At 32.0% G+C, this 22,452-nt stretch overlaps 1 protein-coding gene across 8 annotated transcripts in view; it reads right to left on the bottom strand.

Moving 5' to 3' along the window:
- The window catches only part of FER (FER tyrosine kinase), a 362,557-nt gene that overhangs the window by 177,907 nt on the left and 162,198 nt on the right, over positions 1-22,452 (bottom strand). For all 8 annotated transcript variants that reach the window (XM_031448777.2, XM_031448782.2, XM_064482956.1 and 5 more), the window contains 2 exons: positions 22,081-22,284; positions 11,390-11,512 (listed from right to left, as the gene is read on the bottom strand). In XM_031448777.2, coding sequence (XP_031304637.1) covers positions 11,390-11,512; positions 22,081-22,284 — 327 coding nt within the window. The remainder of the gene's footprint in view (positions 1-11,389; positions 11,513-22,080; positions 22,285-22,452) is intronic.

Below are 22,452 nucleotides of genomic sequence, written 5' to 3'. Positions count from 1 at the left end.
TTGTAATTATTAGGCCTATCTGTATAATCCAGAATAATCTCTTCATCTCAAGATGTTTGACATAATCATATCCACAAAGTCTCTTTCGCTATGTAACAGAACACAACCACAGGTTCTGGGGACTAGGACACAGCCACTTTGGGGGAGCATTACTTTGCCTACAACACCTCTTCTCCCCTACTCCCCTGACTACTAGTATACTCTGCACACCAAGTGTACAAACTGGAACTCTTACATCATCAAATGTTGCCCAGAATTTCTCCCCCCAAGATCAGGTATAACTCCTTTGTCAGAAACACTATGCTCTGGTCAGACCCTTCACCTGTACACCCTCAGTCATCCTTCACAACTCTTGGAAGCATTCCATGATCTGTCAAGGAACATGCCCTTCTTAAATCCTGTAAAAGACCATCAATTTCCTTTAGAATAGGATTTACGACCTCAATCACAATTCTTATTTACTTGTCTGTCTTCCCAGACTCTAACTTCTTTGAGGACAAGTTCAGTACCTAATAGAGTTTCTATTATAAAATAGGCACTCAATATGTATTTGCTGAATGCTAACTAAAGAGACAGTCAGAGATATGTTTAAAACCTGTGAATTCCTAGAAAATTCTGACCATTTCAGATGAACACTGGTGAGCTTCCTGAAACCCCATGTTCAGAACTACAAGAGGAGTCTTTTAGAAGTTATTTCTAGAGTAGATTCAAAAAACTCTACTGTTAGGGACATTAAAAAATGATGCTCGTGGTCTCCAACTGAAGTGACTCCAAGGACAAAAAAAGATACAGATTCATTATTTAAAAGAGAAAGTAGCATTACTAGAAAGTATTAGTATAATCATACCTTCTGAACCCACCATTACAAAATATTTCCAATGGTAAGACCACAAAACAGTGAGGCCATGATTTGAACATGAGGATCCTTTATTACTAAGAGACACACACGAAACTATAACTCATCTTTGCTGCTCTTGGGTTTATTTCTTATTAAATAGTCATCAATCAAGATTCAAGGATGTCCATGAGATTATAATGTCCCTGTATAGGCATTTCTGTTATAAGACCTTATTTCTTGGTGTGGGTTTAATATACGCCAGGTGTTATATAAATAACAGAAGGAAGAACTTAAAGTTTCATTTTCTCTAAGGCTTATACATGAATGAGGCTTTCCATTAAAAAAAATCACTTGAAGATATCTTTTTAATGTCCTTGGTCTTTCTAACTTAAGTTCTATTATTTCAATGTCATTAAAATTCTCAGCATGCATATTTAGTCTATGTAAAGTAAAGTAGAATGTAGGACAAGTCTTTTGTGGCACAATTACATTGTCCCCTTCAAGGATAATGTAGCAGAAGGTGAACACTAATTTAGTTAATATGGTAAAGAAAGATAAATGGTTCTTTTAAGAAGTAGAAACAAGCAATGCCTCTTCTTATATTTTATTTTCACCTTTGATATGGGTTAATACAGGGCAATAATTTGCAAATAAGAAATAAAAATATGACATAAGATTGCTTCACCATTTTAAAGTTAATATCAGAGAGAAATCTCATCAAAGTGTCAAATGAATTTTATGGAACCAATCAAATATAGTTCAGAGTAGTATAAAATGCAGATTAAACTAAATAAGAGAGCATCAATGTCCTTAAAAATATTTATGAAGTTTGCAAGAATATGTAACTATGTGAAACAGTGTCTTCAAATATAGAGCAATAAAAGGAGGAAATGAAAATATGAAAAAGAAACTATTAAACAAGTAGAATTGAAATGGAATGTGTCATTTCCAAAGGGATGTCATTCAGAAATCTAAACCATGCTCCACTTTAGAAACATTAAAAGCTAATATTTTTATATTATTCTAAAAACAGAATGCTAAGATCTTTTAGTTACAAAATTTTCAAATATCATATTAAGTATTTATTAAATGTCTAGATTTTCTCAAAAGTCACAGTAAATATTTACTGACTTATGCATTAGATACTGTGAGATACATAAAACGTGAGTAAAACTGTCCTTATTGCTCTCAAGGACCTTATTATCTAATGGGGATGTCAGACATATGAAATGAACAATAACAGCAGACTGAACAAAGTAAGTACTGTAACTACTGCGAAGTTCAATATGAGCCCAGAGGAGAGGACATTTTTGTGAATACATCATGAAAATCTATATTAAATAAAGTTGACTAACAATAAAATGGAAATTATACATTGTCATTAGAGGTTTTCTACCTCAGAAGTTCAATGGGCTGCAGGCTACAGGGGCAGAGGGAGGAGAGTAGTTATAAGGAAGAGGGGTCAACTGACTTGTGAGACTAGCCCAGCATGGAGGGAGGCAGAATGGGTCCCCTCTTCTCTCTGTCGTATTCTACTTCTAAGCAACTCACCTCACTCCTTACCACCTTTCACCAGCCCCTCCTGTGCTACTGACCTCTTCTGCTTTGAATTATGTAAGTTTCAACCCTGAGACTACTCAGACTTCGAATGCCTCTGTCTACTACTCTGTCGAATGCCTAGAGACTTTCCTCATTTTCTAGATCTCACTAATTTAAATTCATTGTATCCTGGGGTTTTTAGAACATCAAATATGTTTTCAATATCTGTTTCAAGATTTCAAAAGTAAGACAGACAGTCAAAGTGATCCTCCATTAAATTATTTAGAATTGATGACTTACAAAATAAAATAAAATCAATTATTGGCAACACATTGTGGGCTTTTTTTTTTCCCCAATAAGGGGAAAGTATGAATGAAAATAACAATACTTCAACATGTTAAGGGTTTTTTTTATACTCAGTGTGTGGATTCTCTACCAATTTAACTAAATATTAAAGTATTCATGTATACAGTTAAGTGAGATATTTGTAAATATCACAGGTATAATCTTTTGGTATTTTGATACTTGTTTAAATTTTTAATGTATTTAATGCTAATATTATCACTATTTTGATCATAAATCTGGATCCTAGGGTTTTACTATTCTATTCAGCAAAAACTGAAAATAGAGAAAAAAATTCTAGTGCAGAATGCTCTTCATTAAGTTATATTTTAATATTATGCCCTTGGCTATTATTAAAGGACACTAAAAGCAACAGCCTATGAAATCTATTTCTAAACTTTTGCAGAAATGTTGTTAAGGACATTGTTATATCCCACATCCCAAGAGAGAATTTCCGTTAGAACTTATTAATACTAAAACTTTAAAACAAATTAATGTCCTTCCTCCTCTCTAATCATAAAACCAGTTAACTTTTTCTACAATGGCTTACAGCTAAACTTCAGGCTCAACATGGAAATTATTACAGGTCTTTAAGAAACTGCATTTCATATTTTATTTACTGTTGTTAAATTTCCATCATTACTTATTTTTTCCCTGTAACTGATCATTTGTTTCTATTTTATTTTAACATTTTTCACTGAAATATAATTTGGATATGGCTACACAAGCTCTTTGTGAAACACAGAAAAATGAAAATTGATTTTCATTTTTTTTAAATACGCCAATAAATATCTTACCTTCTTCAAGCAAATAAAAGGCTAGAAAGCCTTCAGCATTTTAGTGAGGTATGTGGTATCTATCACCAACTGTACTTCAGATGTACTTAGTTCACATTCACCCTTGCTTACAAACCTGCAGTGAGATGGCATTTCCCGTAGACAAATCCTAATCACGGTATTCTAGGCTCTCAAAAATCTGACTTTAACCTAAACTTATCAGATTACTCATCTTTTTAAATCACCTGTTTCTGTCAAGGCAACTGATCCTGCCTTCCTTAAAACAAGTCTCAGAATTTCCCATGTTTTGATTATTCCCTTACCAGAACCCCAAATAATTTCCCTATCCCTTCTGCCTAACCTCAAGACCTACTTCAAACTCATTTTTCTCTATGAATCATTCTGAGGCCATATGTTCTTCCTCTAAGTTCCTAGAGCACATATTGCTACTTTAAAAATCAATTTTAAAAGTTCCTTTACATAGGTATCTTTCAGACTGAGGCTCATAAAATCAACTTTTTGAATGCAGACTTTTAAAAAATATAATAGACTATGTCACATGTAAGAAATATAAAAAGTTATTTTCTAAAATTTGTCTCAGTTAGAAACACACACATGTCAACACTCCCAGTGTCGTGTTTCCTGAGTCTCAATATACAATGCAATTTCTTTCTATGCATTGCGGGGGAAAAAAAAGTTTTAGAAACACTGTTTTATAGTAGTCTACTCAACATTATCATATAATATGATTTTAGAAAAATTTTTTAACTTTTTTATTGATTTATAATAATTTTACAATGTTGTGTCAATTCTTTATTCCTTTTTTTTTTTTTTTTTTTATGAAGGAGAGGTAATTTAGTTTACTTATTTATTTGTATTTGGAGGAGGCACTGGGGATTGAACCCAGGACCTTGTGCATGCTAAGCATGCACTCTACCACTTGAGCTATACCCTCCCCTAGAAAATTTTTAACATTACAAAATTCATAACATGTTCAATGAAAAAAATTAAACTACACTTAAGCCAAAAAATACCCATAATTCCTCCAACCCAAAATAATTATAATGTTTTGGAATATAGTCTTTCAACTTTGCTATATATATGTACATATACACTCTATTTCATTTTATGAAAATGAGGTAATTCTAAAATGGTATTTTATAAATTGACTTTTCTACTTTAACAATATGTAACATGAACATTTTATCCTCTTAACAATCATTTTATAATATCTCCCTGAAAAATTGTAGATGCTTGAGGGCAGGTACCATGGTTTCAGTACTTTTTTTTTAACTTTGAATGAGTAGTACATTCACAGTGCTTTTAAAAAGTGGAAAATATCAAGTGTAAACTGTAAAAAGATTCCCTTACACCTCTGCTGCCAATTTCAACCCTCTCCTCAAACGTGTAACCCCTGTTACATACACATCAACATCAGTCCTAGTCTGAGTATATAAAATTTATCACATAAAGGCAAATTCAGACATACAATCTTATACTCTAATACCTTCCCTATAAAGACAACATAACATAAACTCTGTATCATAGCTTAGTTCCTTTTACTAACAATGTATCTTGGAACTCACCAATCAGTATATAGAAAGCTTTCTCATTCACAGTATTCCATTGGCTGGGTTACCATAATTGATTTAACTAGACTTCTAGTAATGACCACTTTATTTCCAATCTCTTGATATTACAAACAATGCTGAAGTGAATAACCTTGCACTAATATTGTTTCATTTAGACACAAATATAACTAAAGGATAAATTGTAGAAGCATTATTGCTAAGTCAAAGGTATATACATTTTATAATTCTTCTAGATTCTGCCATATCATTTTCTACAGAGGTTTTTCTAATTTATACTTCCATTGCCAAATTACCTAACGGTTTTTTTCTGCACATCTTTGCCAAAGAAGTGAATTATTCAGCTGTGAGTTTATGACTATTTAACAGGTGAAAAAAAGAACATCTCATTATAGTTTTAATTTTCCTTTATTCTACTAAGTGAGGTAATCACCTGTCATATCTTTAAAAAATCATTTGTATTTTTAATTTTTAAACTATCCACCCATGTCCATTGTCAATTTTTCTATTTGACTGTCTTTTATTAACTTCTAGATGTTCTTTATATATTAAAGAGATTAACCCTTTGCAGCATAATTTTTCTTGATTAGATTAGTAAATATTTTAAATTGGTGTTGATCTCTTAAAAAGCAGTTATTATATGTATATATATACATTTTTTTGTTTTCCCTTTTTCTAATTCATTCCTTTATGATTGTATCTTTGTTAATTCCTTTCTTTTGCTTTCCTTTTGTTTAATTGTGGGTTTGGTTGTTTTTTTCTAATTTTTTGAATTGTACACTTAATTCATTTATTTTATTCTTTTTGTTTTATTTATGTAAGTATTTAAGGCTCTGAATTTTTCTCTATGTGCAGCTTGGGCTGCATCTCTTAAGCTATATGTAAAAATTTTTTCTCCCCACCCAGTCCTACATTCATTGATGCAAGCAAGGAATATAGCCAAAAACTTCAGGGTGAACTCCTCCCTTTCAACAGGCATTTTTTCAGGAGCTTGGTAGGATCCATAGCAACGTGGTTCTTTGATCACTTCTTAACTTTGTATTACACAACTTCTGCCAGTATAAAGTGCTTTTAATTACCTCAACATGTATTTTGAGGTCTGTGAATTATATATAGCTCTTAGTTTTATAAAAATGCAGTTCATAGATTTTTTATTTTTGCTGTTATTGTTCTTGTTCTATGGTTTTGAATAAGGAACAGGGAAAAAATGTTAAATTATCAACCATGTTCACACCAGAAATCTCTTTATACATTTTCTTGCACATTTCCACATGTTTCCCAGAGTTTGTGTACACAGATTTCATAAATACTTTAAAATGATGGAATGATACACAACGGGCAATGTTTGTGCTATAAATACCAAATCAGATCATTCAGTCTGCATTTTAAAAAATTTCAGTAACTTATTCTTTTGGCCATTTAGGCCTCATCTGCCTAGCCCCATCTCTCTTCAAATATTTATAGGGTAGATAAGAATATGCAACTCATAACCAAAAAACTTGACTCTTCAAACTAAAAATATTATGATATTTAAGAAAGTCTGAGGTAGACTTATGCATGAAATACCTTTGAAAAATCACATAACAAATATTGGTCTCCAAAGTCTATCAATTTTTTGAATCCAACATTGCTCTTTTTCATAATATCTGCTGGTAAATTTTGAGATAAAAAACTGAGTCAGTCTATGTTACATGTTCTATGACTTTTTTTTATTTTATTAAATGGAACAACCATAAAATCCAAGTATAATTTGACTTCCCAAACTATGCTAAGTGAAAGCTAAACATTCAAATACTATCTGTATTTCCCTTAGCACAACATGCTATTATAGTTCTTCCTAGATATTTCTCCTCCAAATTCATTAGGAGGCCTTCTTTGATTACAATGTTTTTTTAAAAAGGCAGCTCTCCCCTAAACAAATACACACACACACACACCACCTAAACCCTGCCTTCATCATCACACTCAGGTCATTATCTCCTTAACCTGCTTCACTTTCACAGCATTTATTACACTCTGACATAATACAGAACACTAACAAGCACAGGCTCAGTGTCAAGTAAGTATTTGCTAAGTGAATAAATATTGAATCACATATATTTTTCAATTTTCTCTTTATTAAAATTTTAAATGATTTTAATAATTTAATGAAATAATTAAGGAATTAAGGAACATGGATGTAGATTTAAGGAACAGGAAGTCTCTTTAATTCTATAAAGTGTTAAATCAAAAAACACCTCAACATAACAAAAATTGTATCGTAAGCCTCTATTAATGGAAAATCATTAAACGGTAGTATTAGAAGAAGCAGCTACATTATTTAAGTTTAAGGTAAAGTAAATAGTCTTTAAGTGGTCTGAAGCTAAACAAACAAACAAAAAGTGAATGAAGTACCTAAATTAAAAGTACAGCTTTCCCCTCTTATAAACTGTTCTTTGCATGAGTCTGATCAAGAATGCTACAGCCAGGAGCCCGTCTCCTCATGACAAGTTACTTTCAGTCACAAAAAGATTTACTTTCATCTCAAAAATCTGCTTCTAATATTCTGGCATGCTATATCAAATTCTGATTAAAAAGCCACAATTACTTGATTTAAGCTGGTAGGCAAGTCATTTGTCTAAGGTTCAACTTAACAGTTCACTGCCTAACTTGCCTGAATTTAATCCTAAACTTTAACTTTCATTCAGAAAGAAAATGTTTTTAAAACAGCTAAATTTGAAGAAATATTAAACTTAACAAGACAAACTTTCAAGGCACATTTAAATGTTAAAGTTGAACTAGATGTCTTTCTTACCTATCTTACAAAGTCCTATATTTTACCTCAAATCCCAGCTCTGCCACCCAATGTTACTGTTTAATAATTTTCCTTTTATAGAAACCTACTGTTTCTGCTATGTTAAAGACTTTTTCAGTTTGACATTTTATGGAATCAAAGATACTTCCTTTCCCTTAAACCCACATTTATGTTCCTTAAAATAAACATTTTATTTTCTAAAGTCTCTAAAATCTGGACTCTATAATCCAGGCAGATAGTGGTTAAGAACATGGGCTCAAATCCCACCTCTTAATAGTTGTGTTATCTTATGCAAGTCATTCACCATTTTAAGCTTCAGTTCCTCATCCATAAAACTGTATGTGGTTAATAACAATACTTACTTCATAGGAATATCTAGCGTTAACACATATAAAAAGCTCAGAAGTACCTGGATCCTAGCAATCGCTCAATGAATTCAATTCTTCAACATTTACTGAACACCTACTATGGGCTAGTAATGTTCTAGCTACTGGGAATACAGTTTCACTGATTGTTAAATGTAATTCTGGCCCTTATGGAATTTTTGTTTCTCTTGGGAAAGACAGACAACTAAAAATGCATCACATAATATCAGGTAAACATAACCACAACAAAGAGAAAGCAAGGAGAAGAGAGGAACATAAGGGGTGAGGTGCTGTTTCACACATGGTAGTCAGAAAAGGCCTCTCTGATGAAGTGACATTTGAATAGACACTGAACTCAGTAAAGAGCAGGCCCTGTGCATCCCAATGTCTTTGGTAATGTAAGGATGATGATCATGAGGGATCAATTACCCATTTACAACATGCCTTTCATCTCCCATATCTTTACACAGGCTTTGGGAAGTAGTGCAGGAGAAATCAGCCAGTGGAGGGTCAGGCACCTGCTAGCTTTATTATCATGAGAACATTAAATAATTTCTCTAATTTAGATTGTCTAGTTTCCTGTATGCCTGGAGATAAAGAAGAGACTGCTGTGGCCACCATGTCCTCTAGTTATGCATGGATGTTATACTTCCATTTTTATGGGTTAGAAACAAATAAATGGAGAAAAGTAAGTTGCTATTAACAGAAATTATACTGAGACCAAAATAGTATTCTTTACACAGGTTAAAAATGAAGTTCAGCAAGGTGGAAATTAGATATTTAACAGCACGTTATATGGTCAAAGATATTGACTCTACACAAATTAAATCAAGGAATAGATACCAGTTATAAGCATACAAAAAACTTCCCAAAGGAAAACACGTAACAGATAATACCCCCATAATGAAATCCATATCAATTTGTTCTCCAGTCATAATTGAAAATTACCTACTTTCACAACTTCTGCTTTGTGATTTTCTTTTGAAAAAGTGATACGATTCTTTAAATCAAGTGCATAACAATATTTACTACAAACTGAGATAATGATTTGCGTATTTCAAGTATCAGTACTTTAGATCAGGTTAATAGTCAGCTAGATAAACTTCAAATTTCTACCTCATAAAACAATCATATGTAGCCCCTTAATTTTGTATAGCTTTCAGTTTACAGTTATTTTCGTGGCTAGTGCTATAAAATGATAGGATAATCAGCTCCACGGCCAGTATTGGGGGTTTGGGAGAAAGAGAATAATTGGCCGTGTAACCGTCCAGAGAATCTACTCCATTCATCAAGGCTCGTTTCATGGAAAATTTTATACTGTGAGGACTACTGCTTTATTTGCAATTATATACTCCTATACAAGCCCACATGAGCATTTTTATGTGTCTCTTTTATGGCTTTGATCTCTCAATTTAGACCTGGTTAAGCAAGGAGATGTGCAAATATTTAGTTAGCCTGTGAAATGAGATATGAGTATCTCTGAAAACCACGTTCTGTATCTCATTAACTTAACACGGTAAAAAGTATCTTCACTGTAGTGAATTTTATTTCATACTAGGATATACTGAAATTGAGTTCACACTTCCACATGTACAACAATTAAGTATACAAAACTCCTGTCACTTAGAGTGCTGGAGGGAGGGCAGTGGTGAAGAGATGTCCAAGATAGCCCTAGGTTTATGGTTTGAGCAGTTGGGTATATGGTGGTACCATTTACTAAAATAGAACAAATTTTGTGGTTAAAAATAATAAACTCAGTTTTAGGTGAAAAGTAGAAAATGTTTAGATTTGAGAAAGATATAAAACTGAGATAGAAATATAATTTGCTAGTCACTGACACATTAATAGTAAATGAAGCCATGAAAATAGATGAGCTGAACTAAAGAAAAGGGCTCTTAGAATTCTGCAAAACAATGGAAATTATTACTCATTGATGAAAGAGAAAACATTGATACTTTTTTTTTTTACTAAAGAAAAAATATGACAACTTGTTCTAGATTAAAGGAGAAATTTTATAGGGTTTTCTGCAATTAAAATGAAAAAAGGGGGAATGGAAAAATGCTAACAAAGAATGAGCTGTTCTCATAATTCTAGAAAATAATGCAAGGAGGCCAATTCGTTAGCCTCAGAATTTAGTGTTTAGCAACTGACTGTTAAAATCTTCTGTGAGAAGAATGTTAAAGTTCAGCCCCTCAATAAAGACTGAATAATATAGGTACCGATACTGACATTATGTTCTAGACTTACAAAGGGAAATATAGTAATTGTTTTTTAAATTAGCTCAGCTAATTTGGATTATATACTAGCATTCTTGGGAATAACAATTGCTTTATATTAAAAGTCATTCCTAGATATGAAAAACTCAAATCAGCAAGTATTAACCTACCAGGTTTGATGACTTTCCTATCACTGTACTATTCTTATTAGAGGGCTCCCAAGGAAAAGACTCATACTGACCCCAGCCTAATTCCTGGAATATTCAAAGCGCTTAGAAGCTAACCCAGCTGTACTGTATCTCTGAGTCCAGGTCTCACAGTTTTTACCTTAAAAACACAAACCTTCCTCATATCCATTCCCTACCTCACAAATCTCTTTAAAACCACATGAAAGCAATCTGTTCTATGATAGATGTGAGAGGTAAAAATGACCTAGAACAATCTCTCACCCAGCTACCTGGCTCTACACAGCGAAGTTACGATTTACTGCCTTTGAGGAGAACGGGATAGTTTTTAAAAGTTCCAGTGTCTTAAAATAAATATTAAACTTGACACTTCAAATTAAAATTCTAATTTACTCATGAGTGCTGGACATTTTCTTTGAGTTCTACATCTCAGAATTTTTTATTAACTGAATCTTTCAAACTCTGAACCTTATAGTGTGAAAGAAAGCTTCAAATACTCCAAGAAAACATGGGAAGGAAAACAAAACAAAACAGGCTATCTGTAACCTAGCAATCACTGAATAAAGGCAACACATCTCCCATCTTAATAAAACCAAGGAAATTCTATGCTTCAATCATACTAGTATTAATGGTAATCACAATGCCCTTTTGTTTCCAAACTCTATAAATAATCTGAGAACTTTATTTACTGTGGAAATAACTTATAAAGCAGTCTTTAAAAAAGAAAGTGTATATATGCACCTACCTTAGGAATAGGATTCAGCAGAACTACACCTGATTTTTTAGTGATGACCTGTTTTGTTGTATAGTGATGGTCTATAAGTTGAGGGATGTTTGAAAACCCAGTGCCTTCAAATCGATATAAATTCTGAAGAAAGAACAACAAAGTAGAATAAAGTACATTAAATATGAAGACATTGCTTCAGCACCACTACAGTCATCAATAAATTAAGTTCCATTTAAGAAAAATGATCACTGTACAATAATGTGAAGCTACTCAACACTATCGAACTATACACTTAAAAATGGTTAAGATGGTAAAAATGAAAATAGATAAATTCCAGCGTGCTGAAAAATGTACCTTTGCATCAAGAAATTAATTTTCATAATGACTGAATATAATTATAATTGTTAAAAAGGAAGAAAAAGAAAAACTTAAAAACAGACCTGGAATGCACTTTGCTAAAATGATAACCAAAGGAAATAAAGCAAGGATACATTTAAGTTAAAGAACAAGAAATATGTGTATATATGTTTGCATATATGTTTCATTAGATAAAATTTTCAAAATCAAAAATCATGTCAAAAGTTTGAGGAAGTATATCCAATGTAATAATATATTTTAACAATACCTCTGATGATCATTTATTTCCTTTTTATCAACATAGTATTAATTGATTTTTCTATACTAGGGTTATTCACATGTTATTCTTTCACCAAAACCACTCAGTCATTCACACACCTTTGATAAACAAATAAAATGCAGCAACAACAAAACTGCACATATCAGCATGGTCAAAACTTAGCACTTCTTGATCTCATAAAGTTTCAGGTGAGTCACATTTTCCCAAACTCTGCCAAGAACCCTTATCTTTGTCTTCATATTTCATATAGGCATGCAAGTTGGCGGTTATCATATGGATAAATAGATGGCAATAAATTTGTCAAGGAAAAAACATCTTATTGGGCAAATTTTTCAATGCAACGGGCGTTATAATACAGTGTACTGTGATAACGGCATCCATCTGATTGGTCACTAAGAGTGCATCTGTACATATACTGGTGATGCGTACAGACACTGATACGTGTTTGAGCCATTTTAAGAAAACTCTTAAGAAATAAAAATTTCAAAACTCTCAAAATTTGGATATTATTTACATTACTGGAAAATTATTTTCCCAGTTAAAAGATAAAACACTCAAAGCTCCTTTTCTACAGTATAAAACTAGATTCAATTTACCAGAATTCAATTTATATACAACTTCTTAAATGAGTATTTCTGTTTCATCAAGTGAGGGACAAACATGCATTAGTTTACTTTAACACTTAACTATATAGTTCAACTTAGGCAGTTTGTGTTAGGGTTAATTCAAGGCAGTCGTTAATAAATTGATTAAGGAATTTTTGCACATAAGAGCCAGACCTACTATGATATGTTAGCAAAGAGGCTTAAGAATAATTCACACTGATGACAGTACTGTATTTCTAGAGGTGCAAGGCACTGAGCAAGTCCTCTCAATGTCTCAGTTTATTCACTGAAACAGAAATAATATCTGGACCTCCGTACAGAGTGTGAGGCTTGAGTATTAGCATGCAAACCACTGCTTAGTATATGGCACATGCTACACACTCAATTATGTATCATTATACAAATAATAAACCTTGGATTACAAAAATAATTCCAAATCTGAATATGTGATAAAAAACATTTTCAAAGAACACTTCAAAAGTGTAAATTACATTTCTCAAGGAATAATGATTATCTGTAAATAATCAAATATCCTAGAAAGCATTCTTATACGAAATTAAGAAATGAAGAAATATAAAAAGTTACAGAGGTATAAATGTAATAATAACAATAACAATATTTCAGTCAAACATATGGTACTATATACTTAAAGTTCCTGCGAGTAGATCTTAAGCAGTCTCACCAGAAAGAAGAAAAAAAAAATGTTAACTACGTGAGGTGATGTGTTAATTATCTTGATCTTGGAAACCATTTTACAATGTATATCAAATTATCATGTTGTACACTTTACACTTTAGATTACACTATTATAATTGTTATTTATTCCTCAATAAAGTTTATATATATATACATAGAGAGAAAGAGAGAGAGAGAAAGTTTCTCTCTTTGTCTTCCTTCAGTCTACTCTTAACACAGAGCCAGGAGATCCTGTTATAACAGACCATTCCACTACTGTGCTCAAAATTCTCATCTCCATCAGAATAAAAGCCAAAGTCTTTACTATGGTCTGCAAGGCTCTCTACTCTGTCCTCTAACCTATTTTCCACCTTACCTCTTACCAAATTCCCCACCCCACCTGCTTTCCCCTTCAGCCACACATTTCCCTCTTGTTTTATACACACCACACATTCCTTCCTCAGGGAGTTTACATTTGCTGCTTGAAATAGTTCTTCAAATGACCATTTGGGTAATGGCTCCCTTACTTCCTTCCAGTCTTTCATCAAATGTCACTTATTCAGTGACATCTACTCTGGCCATTATACATAATATTTAATATCCACTTTCTCATGCCAACTAAATTTTTTACTGCCTTTTCCTTACTGAATTTTTCTTCGTAGAATTGATCACTATTTAACATCATATATATTTTACTTGATCAAAGACTTAAACATAAGACAAGATACAATAAACCTCCTAGAGGAAAACATAGGCAAAACATTATCTGACATACATCTCAAAAATTTTCTCCTAGAAGAAATAAAAGCAAGAACAAACAAATGGGACCTAATGAAACTTACAAGCTTCTGCACAGCAAAGGAAACCATATGTAAAACAAAAAGACAACCTACGGAATGGGAGAAAAATTTTGCAAATGAAACCGACAAAGGCTTGATCTCCAGAATATATAAGCAGTTCATACGACTCAAAAAGAAAAAAATAAACAACCCAATCCAAAAATGGGCAGAAGACCTAAACAAGCAATTCTCCAAGGAAGACATACAAATGATCAAAAGGCACATGAAAAAATGCTCAATATCACTAATTATCAGAGAAATGCAAATCAAAACTACAATGAGGTATCACCTCACACCAGTCAGAATGGCCGTCATTCAAAAATCCACAAATGACAAATGCTGGAGAGGCTGTGGAGAAAGGGGAACCCTCCTACACTGTTGGTGGGAATGCAGTTTGGTGCAGCCACTGTGGAAAACAGTGTGGAGATTCCTCAAAAGACTAGGAATAGACTTACCGTATGACCCAGGAATACCACTCCTGGGCTTGTAACCAGAAGGAACGCTACTTCAGGATGACACCTGCACCCCAATGTTCATAGCAGCACTATTTACAATAGCCAAGACATGGAAACAGCCTAAATGTCCATCAATAGGTGACTGGATAAAGAAGATGTGGTATATTTATACAATGGAATACTACTCAGCCATAAAAACCAACAACATAACGCCATTTGCAGCAACATGGATGCTCCTGGAGAATGTCATTCTAAGTGAAGTAAGCCAGAAAGAGAAAGAAAAATACCATATGAGATCGCTCATATGTGGAATCTAAAAAACAAAAACAAAAACAAACAAACAAAAAAACAAAGCATAAATACAAAACAGAAATAGACTCACAGGCATAGAATACAAACTTGTGGTTGCCAAGGGGGCAGAGAGTGGGAAGGGATAGACTGGGATTTCAAAATTGTAGAATAGATAAACAAGATTATACTGTATAGCACAGGGAAATATACACAAAATCTTACGGTAGCTCACAGAGAAAAAAATGTGACAATGAATATATATGTTCATGTATAACTGAAAAATTGTGCTGAACACTGGAATTTGACACAACATTGTAGAATTATTATAAATCAATAAAAAACGTTAAAGAAAAAACAAAAACAAAACAAAAAATATATATATATATTTTACTTATTTATCTTTTTTATTGCCTGTCTCCTCTTCTAGAATGTAAGTTCACAAGGTGATAAATTTTTACATTTGTTTTGTTCATCAGAGTATCCCCATGGTGAAAAACAGTGCCTGGCATATATTGTGGATAAATAAACACATGTGAATCAATGAAATGCAGTGCATATAAAACGACTGTAAAGTTAAAGGGACAAGTAGGACAACTCAACATAGAAATGAATACTGGAAAGTTCACACACTCAAGTAACCCCCGGCACAATGTTTAATAAAAAATAAGCAATGAGATGGAGTTCACACAGAATGAAATTTCAAATCAGCCTCTAGTGTCATAATGTCTTACATAAATTTCTAATATGTTTCCTACAACTAGACAAGTAGTGAATAAAATAATGGGGAATTTTCAGCATCCCTTTCTTAATTTAGAAACATATCTAGTTTTGAATCTAAAGATAGTTTTCTGTCATTGACACAGTAGTCACCATCGACTAATACAGTGAGTGGTACAAGCAGCAGTATTTCCTTCCTGGACCAAAAAAAGGAACCGATTCCAAGCAATTATATTTTTTTAAGTCATGTGCAAAACCAATTAACTCACTTTCTTAAAGATGAAGATAAAGTATTGAATCTAAAAATGATGCTGAGACTGGTTTGCTTATAAAGTTCATACAAGCAACTAAAAAGTCAAGAATAGTACATATATGGAACCCTCATGCACTATTGGTGAAGATGTAAACTGCTACAGCCACTATGGAAGACAGTATGGAGTTTCCTCAAAAAATTAAAAACAGAACGACCATATGATCTGACAATTTCACTTTTCAGTATTATTCTGAAGAAAACAAAAACACTAATTAGAAAAGATATAGGCACCCCTATGTTTAATGCAGCATTATTTACAAAAGCCAAGATATGGAAGCATGATGGATAAGAGTCCATCAGTAGGGGAATGGATAAAGAGGATATGTGTGTGTCTACACAAACACACACACACACACACACACACACACACACACACACACAGGAATATTACTCAGCCATAAAGAGAATGAAATCTTGTCATTTCTGACAACGCAGATGGACCTAGAGAGTATTATGTTAAGTGAAATAAGTCACAGCAAGACAAATACCATATGAGGAATCTAAAAAACAAAACAAAAAACATAACAAAATAGAAACAGACTTACAGATACAGAGAACAAGCTGGTGGCTGACAGAGGGGAGGGGGGAGGGGAGAAAGAAATAGGTAACAGAGATTAAGAGGTATGAATTTCTAGTCATAAAATAAATGTCACAAGGATGTAATATACAGCATAGGGAATATAGTCAATAAAACTATAATAACTTTGTATGGTAACTAGATGTATTGTGATGATCATTTTGCAGTGTATAAAAATATCTAATCACTTTGATGTACATCTGAAACAAATATAATATTGTAAGTCAATTATACTTCAATTAAAAAACAAGAATATTACATTCACCAAGGCTATTGAGGACTTGTTTCTTGATACACTCAAAATTCTGAATATTATATTTGACCTTGTACAGATCTGTGTAAATTTCTTATAGTTCAGATGACTTGAGGCTGGATTCACATATACATGGATTCTTTTTAAGTTCTTCTACATGGTTTTAACAATAATATGACAGAGAGAATTCAGGTTAACTTTTAAATATGAGACTTCTCTTTGGAGCTACTAATGATCTCTTAGGTTAATTCCAAAAGAAGCAATAAAAAATAATAGCATAGAATACATTTCTACAAATTCCTATAAAGATCATTTGTTGATTGTCATTTGCATTACATGTTAAATATCATGCAATATGTCATTAAAAAATAAGGAGCAAAGGGGGAGGGTATAGCTCAGTGGTAAAGTGCATTCTCAGCATGCCTGAGGTTCTGGGTTCAATTCCCAGTACCTCCATTAAAATACATATATAAATCTAATTACCTCCCCCTGAAAAAAAAGTAAAAAAGAAAAAAAAAGTATAAATTTAAAATGCACAATTCAATTTTTGTAAAATAAAAACTATATAGATACATTCCAATTAAAATTAGAATATATTCTAAAAATTTCAAAGAATAAACACTGAGCCCTTAAGGGGGTGTTACTGTGAAACACACATTCCATGATACATATTTCTGAATTCTTATTAAGAGTGGGCATTACTTTTGTTTTTTAAACATTTACTATATCTAGAATCTCTTCCAGACCTATCACTGTGCTACTGAAGAATCAATCAGGCATATAAATGAAAAACATATAAGAAGCAGAATCAGATTTTGTTGCTACACGTATTTCCAGAGGGCTATTATTATGCAAGGAAGTCAGACAGAACAGAATAAACACACAAAAATGAGAAGGGGATTCAATAAATATGTAATTTGAAATAATATGCCTGAGTAGATCTCCTGAACAAAAATTGAGGATAAATACACTTAGGAAAAAAAGAAAAATCATTTCTGAAAGAGGCTAAGTAAGCGGAATAAAAACAAAAAGCTAATTCACCCCTTTTTGGGGTAACACATGAAAATGAAACTATTAAACATAAACATTAGCTTTCTCAAATAAAAAGGGCACACTGAATAGTTATATAACTAATTAAACCAGCACACAGTCAGAATTGTTAGGGAATCTGAAGAATAATATTAATAAGATTCTGATATGGCTTCTCCTACTTAACTGTATTCATTCTTCAGTTATTGTTTCACACTTAAACCTTCCTTAAGTTTCACAGTTAAAAGCTTTTACAGCACTGTGGATCTTTACAGCACTTAACTGCAGTATATTGTGTGTATGATTTGTGAATGACTGTGACTATAAGCTCCACCATTATATCTAGGGGCCTTAAAAGTACTCACTCAATTAGAATTTCCTGGAAATTAATAAGGTTTTGAAATGGTTTTGTTTATTGTTAAGAAGGAAGTCTCCTAAGTCCCTAACTGTGTGTCAGGGCACAGAAAATGTTATGTCATGATGGTTTCATTTTGACATGAAGGTACTCATTGCCTTCTCTTGAATCCTTGGATGGCTGGAGCAGAACAGTTAAAATGATCTTAAGCGTACAAGAATAAGGCCACAAACCTGGAATTAACTGTCATCCAAACAAGTTTTGGGTCTCTATTTATTTTCACTTAATCTTCCTTAAGACCCACAGTATGAATGTAAAAGGTAGTTCAAAGAGCCTAAAGATGGTGGCAATAAAACAAAGTAAACCTGTCTGGTACATTCAGAGACTATATCCATCAGCTCAAAGTGGAACTTAGCACATGATAGACATCCAATAACTATCTGTTGAATGAACTGATGATTTAATACACTGAGCTACCCAATTTCACATAGTAATTATTCACAAACTCCACTTTTGTGTAATTTTTGTTTTATTGGCCTGTTATCCCTGGGCCTTATAGAGTACTTGTTCATTTAGTATTTCCTGAATGAATGAATGAATGAATGGATGAATGAAAAAATTAAAAATGATATGCTATTACATAGAGGATTTTTCCTCAAGTTTTATTTTTAAACATTTATGTTGTTATTTTTAAATTCATCACCAGATATTAACTCAAATTTCTGGCTCAATCATCCCTAATTCTAACTCTGTTCATGAAGTCTGTTAATGTCTCATCTACCTGGTTTCAAGCTCACTGAGAAGGCCACCATTTTCAGTTTCACCTCCCTACTCTGCATAACACGATACTCTGCATTAGTGTGTTTTTAGCAAACATGTGCCAGATAAATAGAGAAATAGGAATTGGTACTTTCCTATTAGTAATAGCATAAAAAGTTCTTTTTGGAGTACCTTTGTTTTATCACGTGTATTCTTGTTTATCATATACAAAAGCAAGGATTTGATTATATATTAACTAATCAAATGGAACAATACTATTGGAATCTCTAAAAAATCTATCAACATTTATGACACAAAATAAACAGTTTTAGGTACAAACTCTGACTATGGCTTTTTATCAAGCACCATAAACAGGTTAGAGTAAAGAACATTAAAATTACACTAAGATTCAGATACTTAGATAGGCTTAATATATCTGGCTTTATGAAATCAATATAATTAATGTCCAGTAAAAAGTACAACTCTTTTTGCTTGAATTAGCTAAAACAACAGAGAGATATTCTCTTCTGGAGTAGTGAAAAAACTGAAAGTGTCTGCGTTTATGTTGATCAGTCATAATGTTCACTGCGTGCAGTTTTACACCATGTTAAAAAAAAATCTGTGAGATGCACATAGAAACAAAGCTTCAAAATAACTGGCAAACTAGACTCTCGCTGACAGAGGCAATGTTGCTAAAAATAACTGTGATCAATGGATACCTCGAACCTAAATATATAAATTCTAAAACACTTTATTACTATTTAAATTTCACCAATAAATCCCAATAAATAGGAACCAAAAAAATATTTTAAATTAACTTTTCCAATTACATTGATATTTCTTGCAGAGTACATTTGTAGGTTTTCTCAAATCAAGTCATCAAACAACAGTAAAAATGCTTAACTATCTGCATAGCACTTTACGTGTTACAAATAATGTATTCACTGCTCTGTCTGATTCTCACAATCACTGTATTGGCCATTACCCTCATTACTTCCCAAACAACAGAGCTTGTAAAGTGCAGATCTGGGACTAAAACCTCATTTCCATTGATTCACTATTTAACATTTTTTCCATTCTCTAAAATCCCATATTTCTTTATATCTTCCTTTCTTAGGACACCTGTCCCCTCATTTATGTACAGTTTTTATAATCTACTACTGGATTATAAATTCTCACATTGGAATATAATAGGCAATCATTAAATATCTGATAATAAATTCCCCCATTTATTGACCCCTTCTGGGCAACAGGTATATGAGAAATGAAATGGGATAATTTTAGCTCATCTAAGATTCATCTCCACAAAAAGAAAAAGAATTAAAAATTCTCCAAACATGCAATATCACCTTAAAACTCTTATTTTCAACTGATTGAAGAACTCACCATTATATAGTTAGGGTGAACTAAATAAAATTGAGCAGTGTAATACCTGAAGCACTTACAGCTCTCTTCTTTAATCGAGATCATTGGAAAATTTCAATGACAGAGGAAGCTGAATAAAATCTTTAAATGTGACCTTTTAACAATGTCTAATTTTTAAAATATATTATGCTGTTCACTTTAGTCACTTAAAACAAAATGGCAATATTAAAGATAAGTGATAATTTGCAAGTGAACCCTTTCCTTTTTGTTTCTAAAAATACCAATTTAAATTCCTATGGTTACATTTTAAACTACAAGAGGTAATAAGTGAAATATTTCAGTCTAATATATGACGTATATCAAAATAGTAACTTTCAGAGCTTAGAAGTAGAAGGAAACACTCATGTAAATTGTAGTTAGTTCATACCTTACCTACGATCTTTCTACAATTCTCATACCATTTTATAAATGTTGCCAACATGGTCACAGGTTGTAATAAGATCATCTACATCCATAACTTAAAGGCACATACAAATTATAAAAGAGTTTGCCAGGGAAATATGGAATGACATACTATTAGAAACAGTAGCTTGGATGTATGAGAGTAGGCAACCATAATTATCAAGTTGAGGTCTGAATACAATGCAAAATTAACAAACCGTATAAAAATTATAATATATACTTTAAAGGACTTATTCCCCTTAACCTAAATGAATGGTATCTATTTTCACTTAAATATAACTCCTAGATGTGATTATACTACATGCCACTTTTAAATGGTTACTTTTATGATATGTGAATCTCATGTCAGAATTATATCTACATAATAGATAATACAATATGTAATACATATTATCATTAGATGAACTTACATGTATGTGAACTATGTATGAACTTGAACATATATGTTCCTAAAACCCTATGAAGTTCATCTAATGATAATGGTTCAATCTTCTTGTAATGTAATTAGTATCAGTATAGTGCCTGGAAATAAGCTTCAATCCTATAGACAGCCAACTTGAAAATGCATTCCATTTGAAATGATGGGTTAAAAAATGACAAAAAGAGGCCTCAATTCCTTCATATGCTAAAAAATATTAAAAATTTCTCAGTGGGTAAAGTTAAAATTTTGAGATCACTCATCTCTTCTTGATGAAGAATGTAACAGATAATAAGAAGTAGTTTGGCAATACTTAAATAAAATTCGATAAATAAATCAGTATTAGAACAAGCAATGTGAATAAATCATTTTTAAAAATTGTTTCTCAATTCCTATGTATTGTTCATTAATGCTAACAAATAATAGCTCATACAAAAAGAGGGGAATAAACCTTAATCCTCAATGTATCATAAAACCAATTCAACCATCACTTTCCCATTTATTAAAAAATGTTATTATTACTATTTAATAGACTATTTTAAAAATCTCTCATGGTAACATTTTTTAATGCAATTTCAAGGGCCAGCTTCAAGAGCATAAAATTCATAATTAAGTTTCTCCAGAAAAATTTATGATAATCACATTATTTCTTTTTATTTTTAATTTAAAGTATCTTTAATGTTCAAATTTAACTTAAAATATTTTAAATATTTATGCATTTAAATTTAATGTAAATTTGTAATGATTATTTTTAACTTACATTTTAAAATATGTATTTCCTTAAAAAGATTAACATTTTAATGAATTTTGGTGCACTGTATCTAAGGAACTCAGAAAAAAAAAATTAAGTTCTAAACTTTGTGTTACATTCATTTATCACAAACTATTTATTATTGTATTACAATTCTACCACAATGAACTACATCAAAATATGCATATAAACTAAATTGGAAACGTACATTAACAAATTGTATGATAAAGTGTCTCCTTTGTCCATCAGAAAATACAGAAAGGACATATTCACCAGGTTTCCCATGACTCTCTCGCACCAAGAAGTCTCCTTGTTGTTTTAACAGATCTTGCGCTTCTATTCTGGGAATTGCACCATGGTACCAGTCCTGTTCTGCCAGAGGCTTCTCAATTATGGGGATCGAATCACAGAACTTGAGCAAATATTGAAAAAAAAAAAAAAACTAAATTAGAAAAAATAGCAATTCTTTTCCGGTAAAACTCATAGCAATTATAAACACTTCTTACATATGTTCCTCCCTTTAACTGATCAATTAGAAGTTATATGATGAATCTGAAATTTTCCTAACTTTTAAAGAACA

Source organism: Camelus dromedarius, chromosome 3 (genome assembly GCF_036321535.1).
Source record: "Camelus dromedarius isolate mCamDro1 chromosome 3, mCamDro1.pat, whole genome shotgun sequence".
Classification (NCBI taxonomy): domain Eukaryota; kingdom Metazoa; phylum Chordata; class Mammalia; order Artiodactyla; family Camelidae; genus Camelus; species Camelus dromedarius.
Note: the sequence above shows the minus strand (reverse complement) of the source record. Positions and strands in the feature narration are given on the sequence as shown.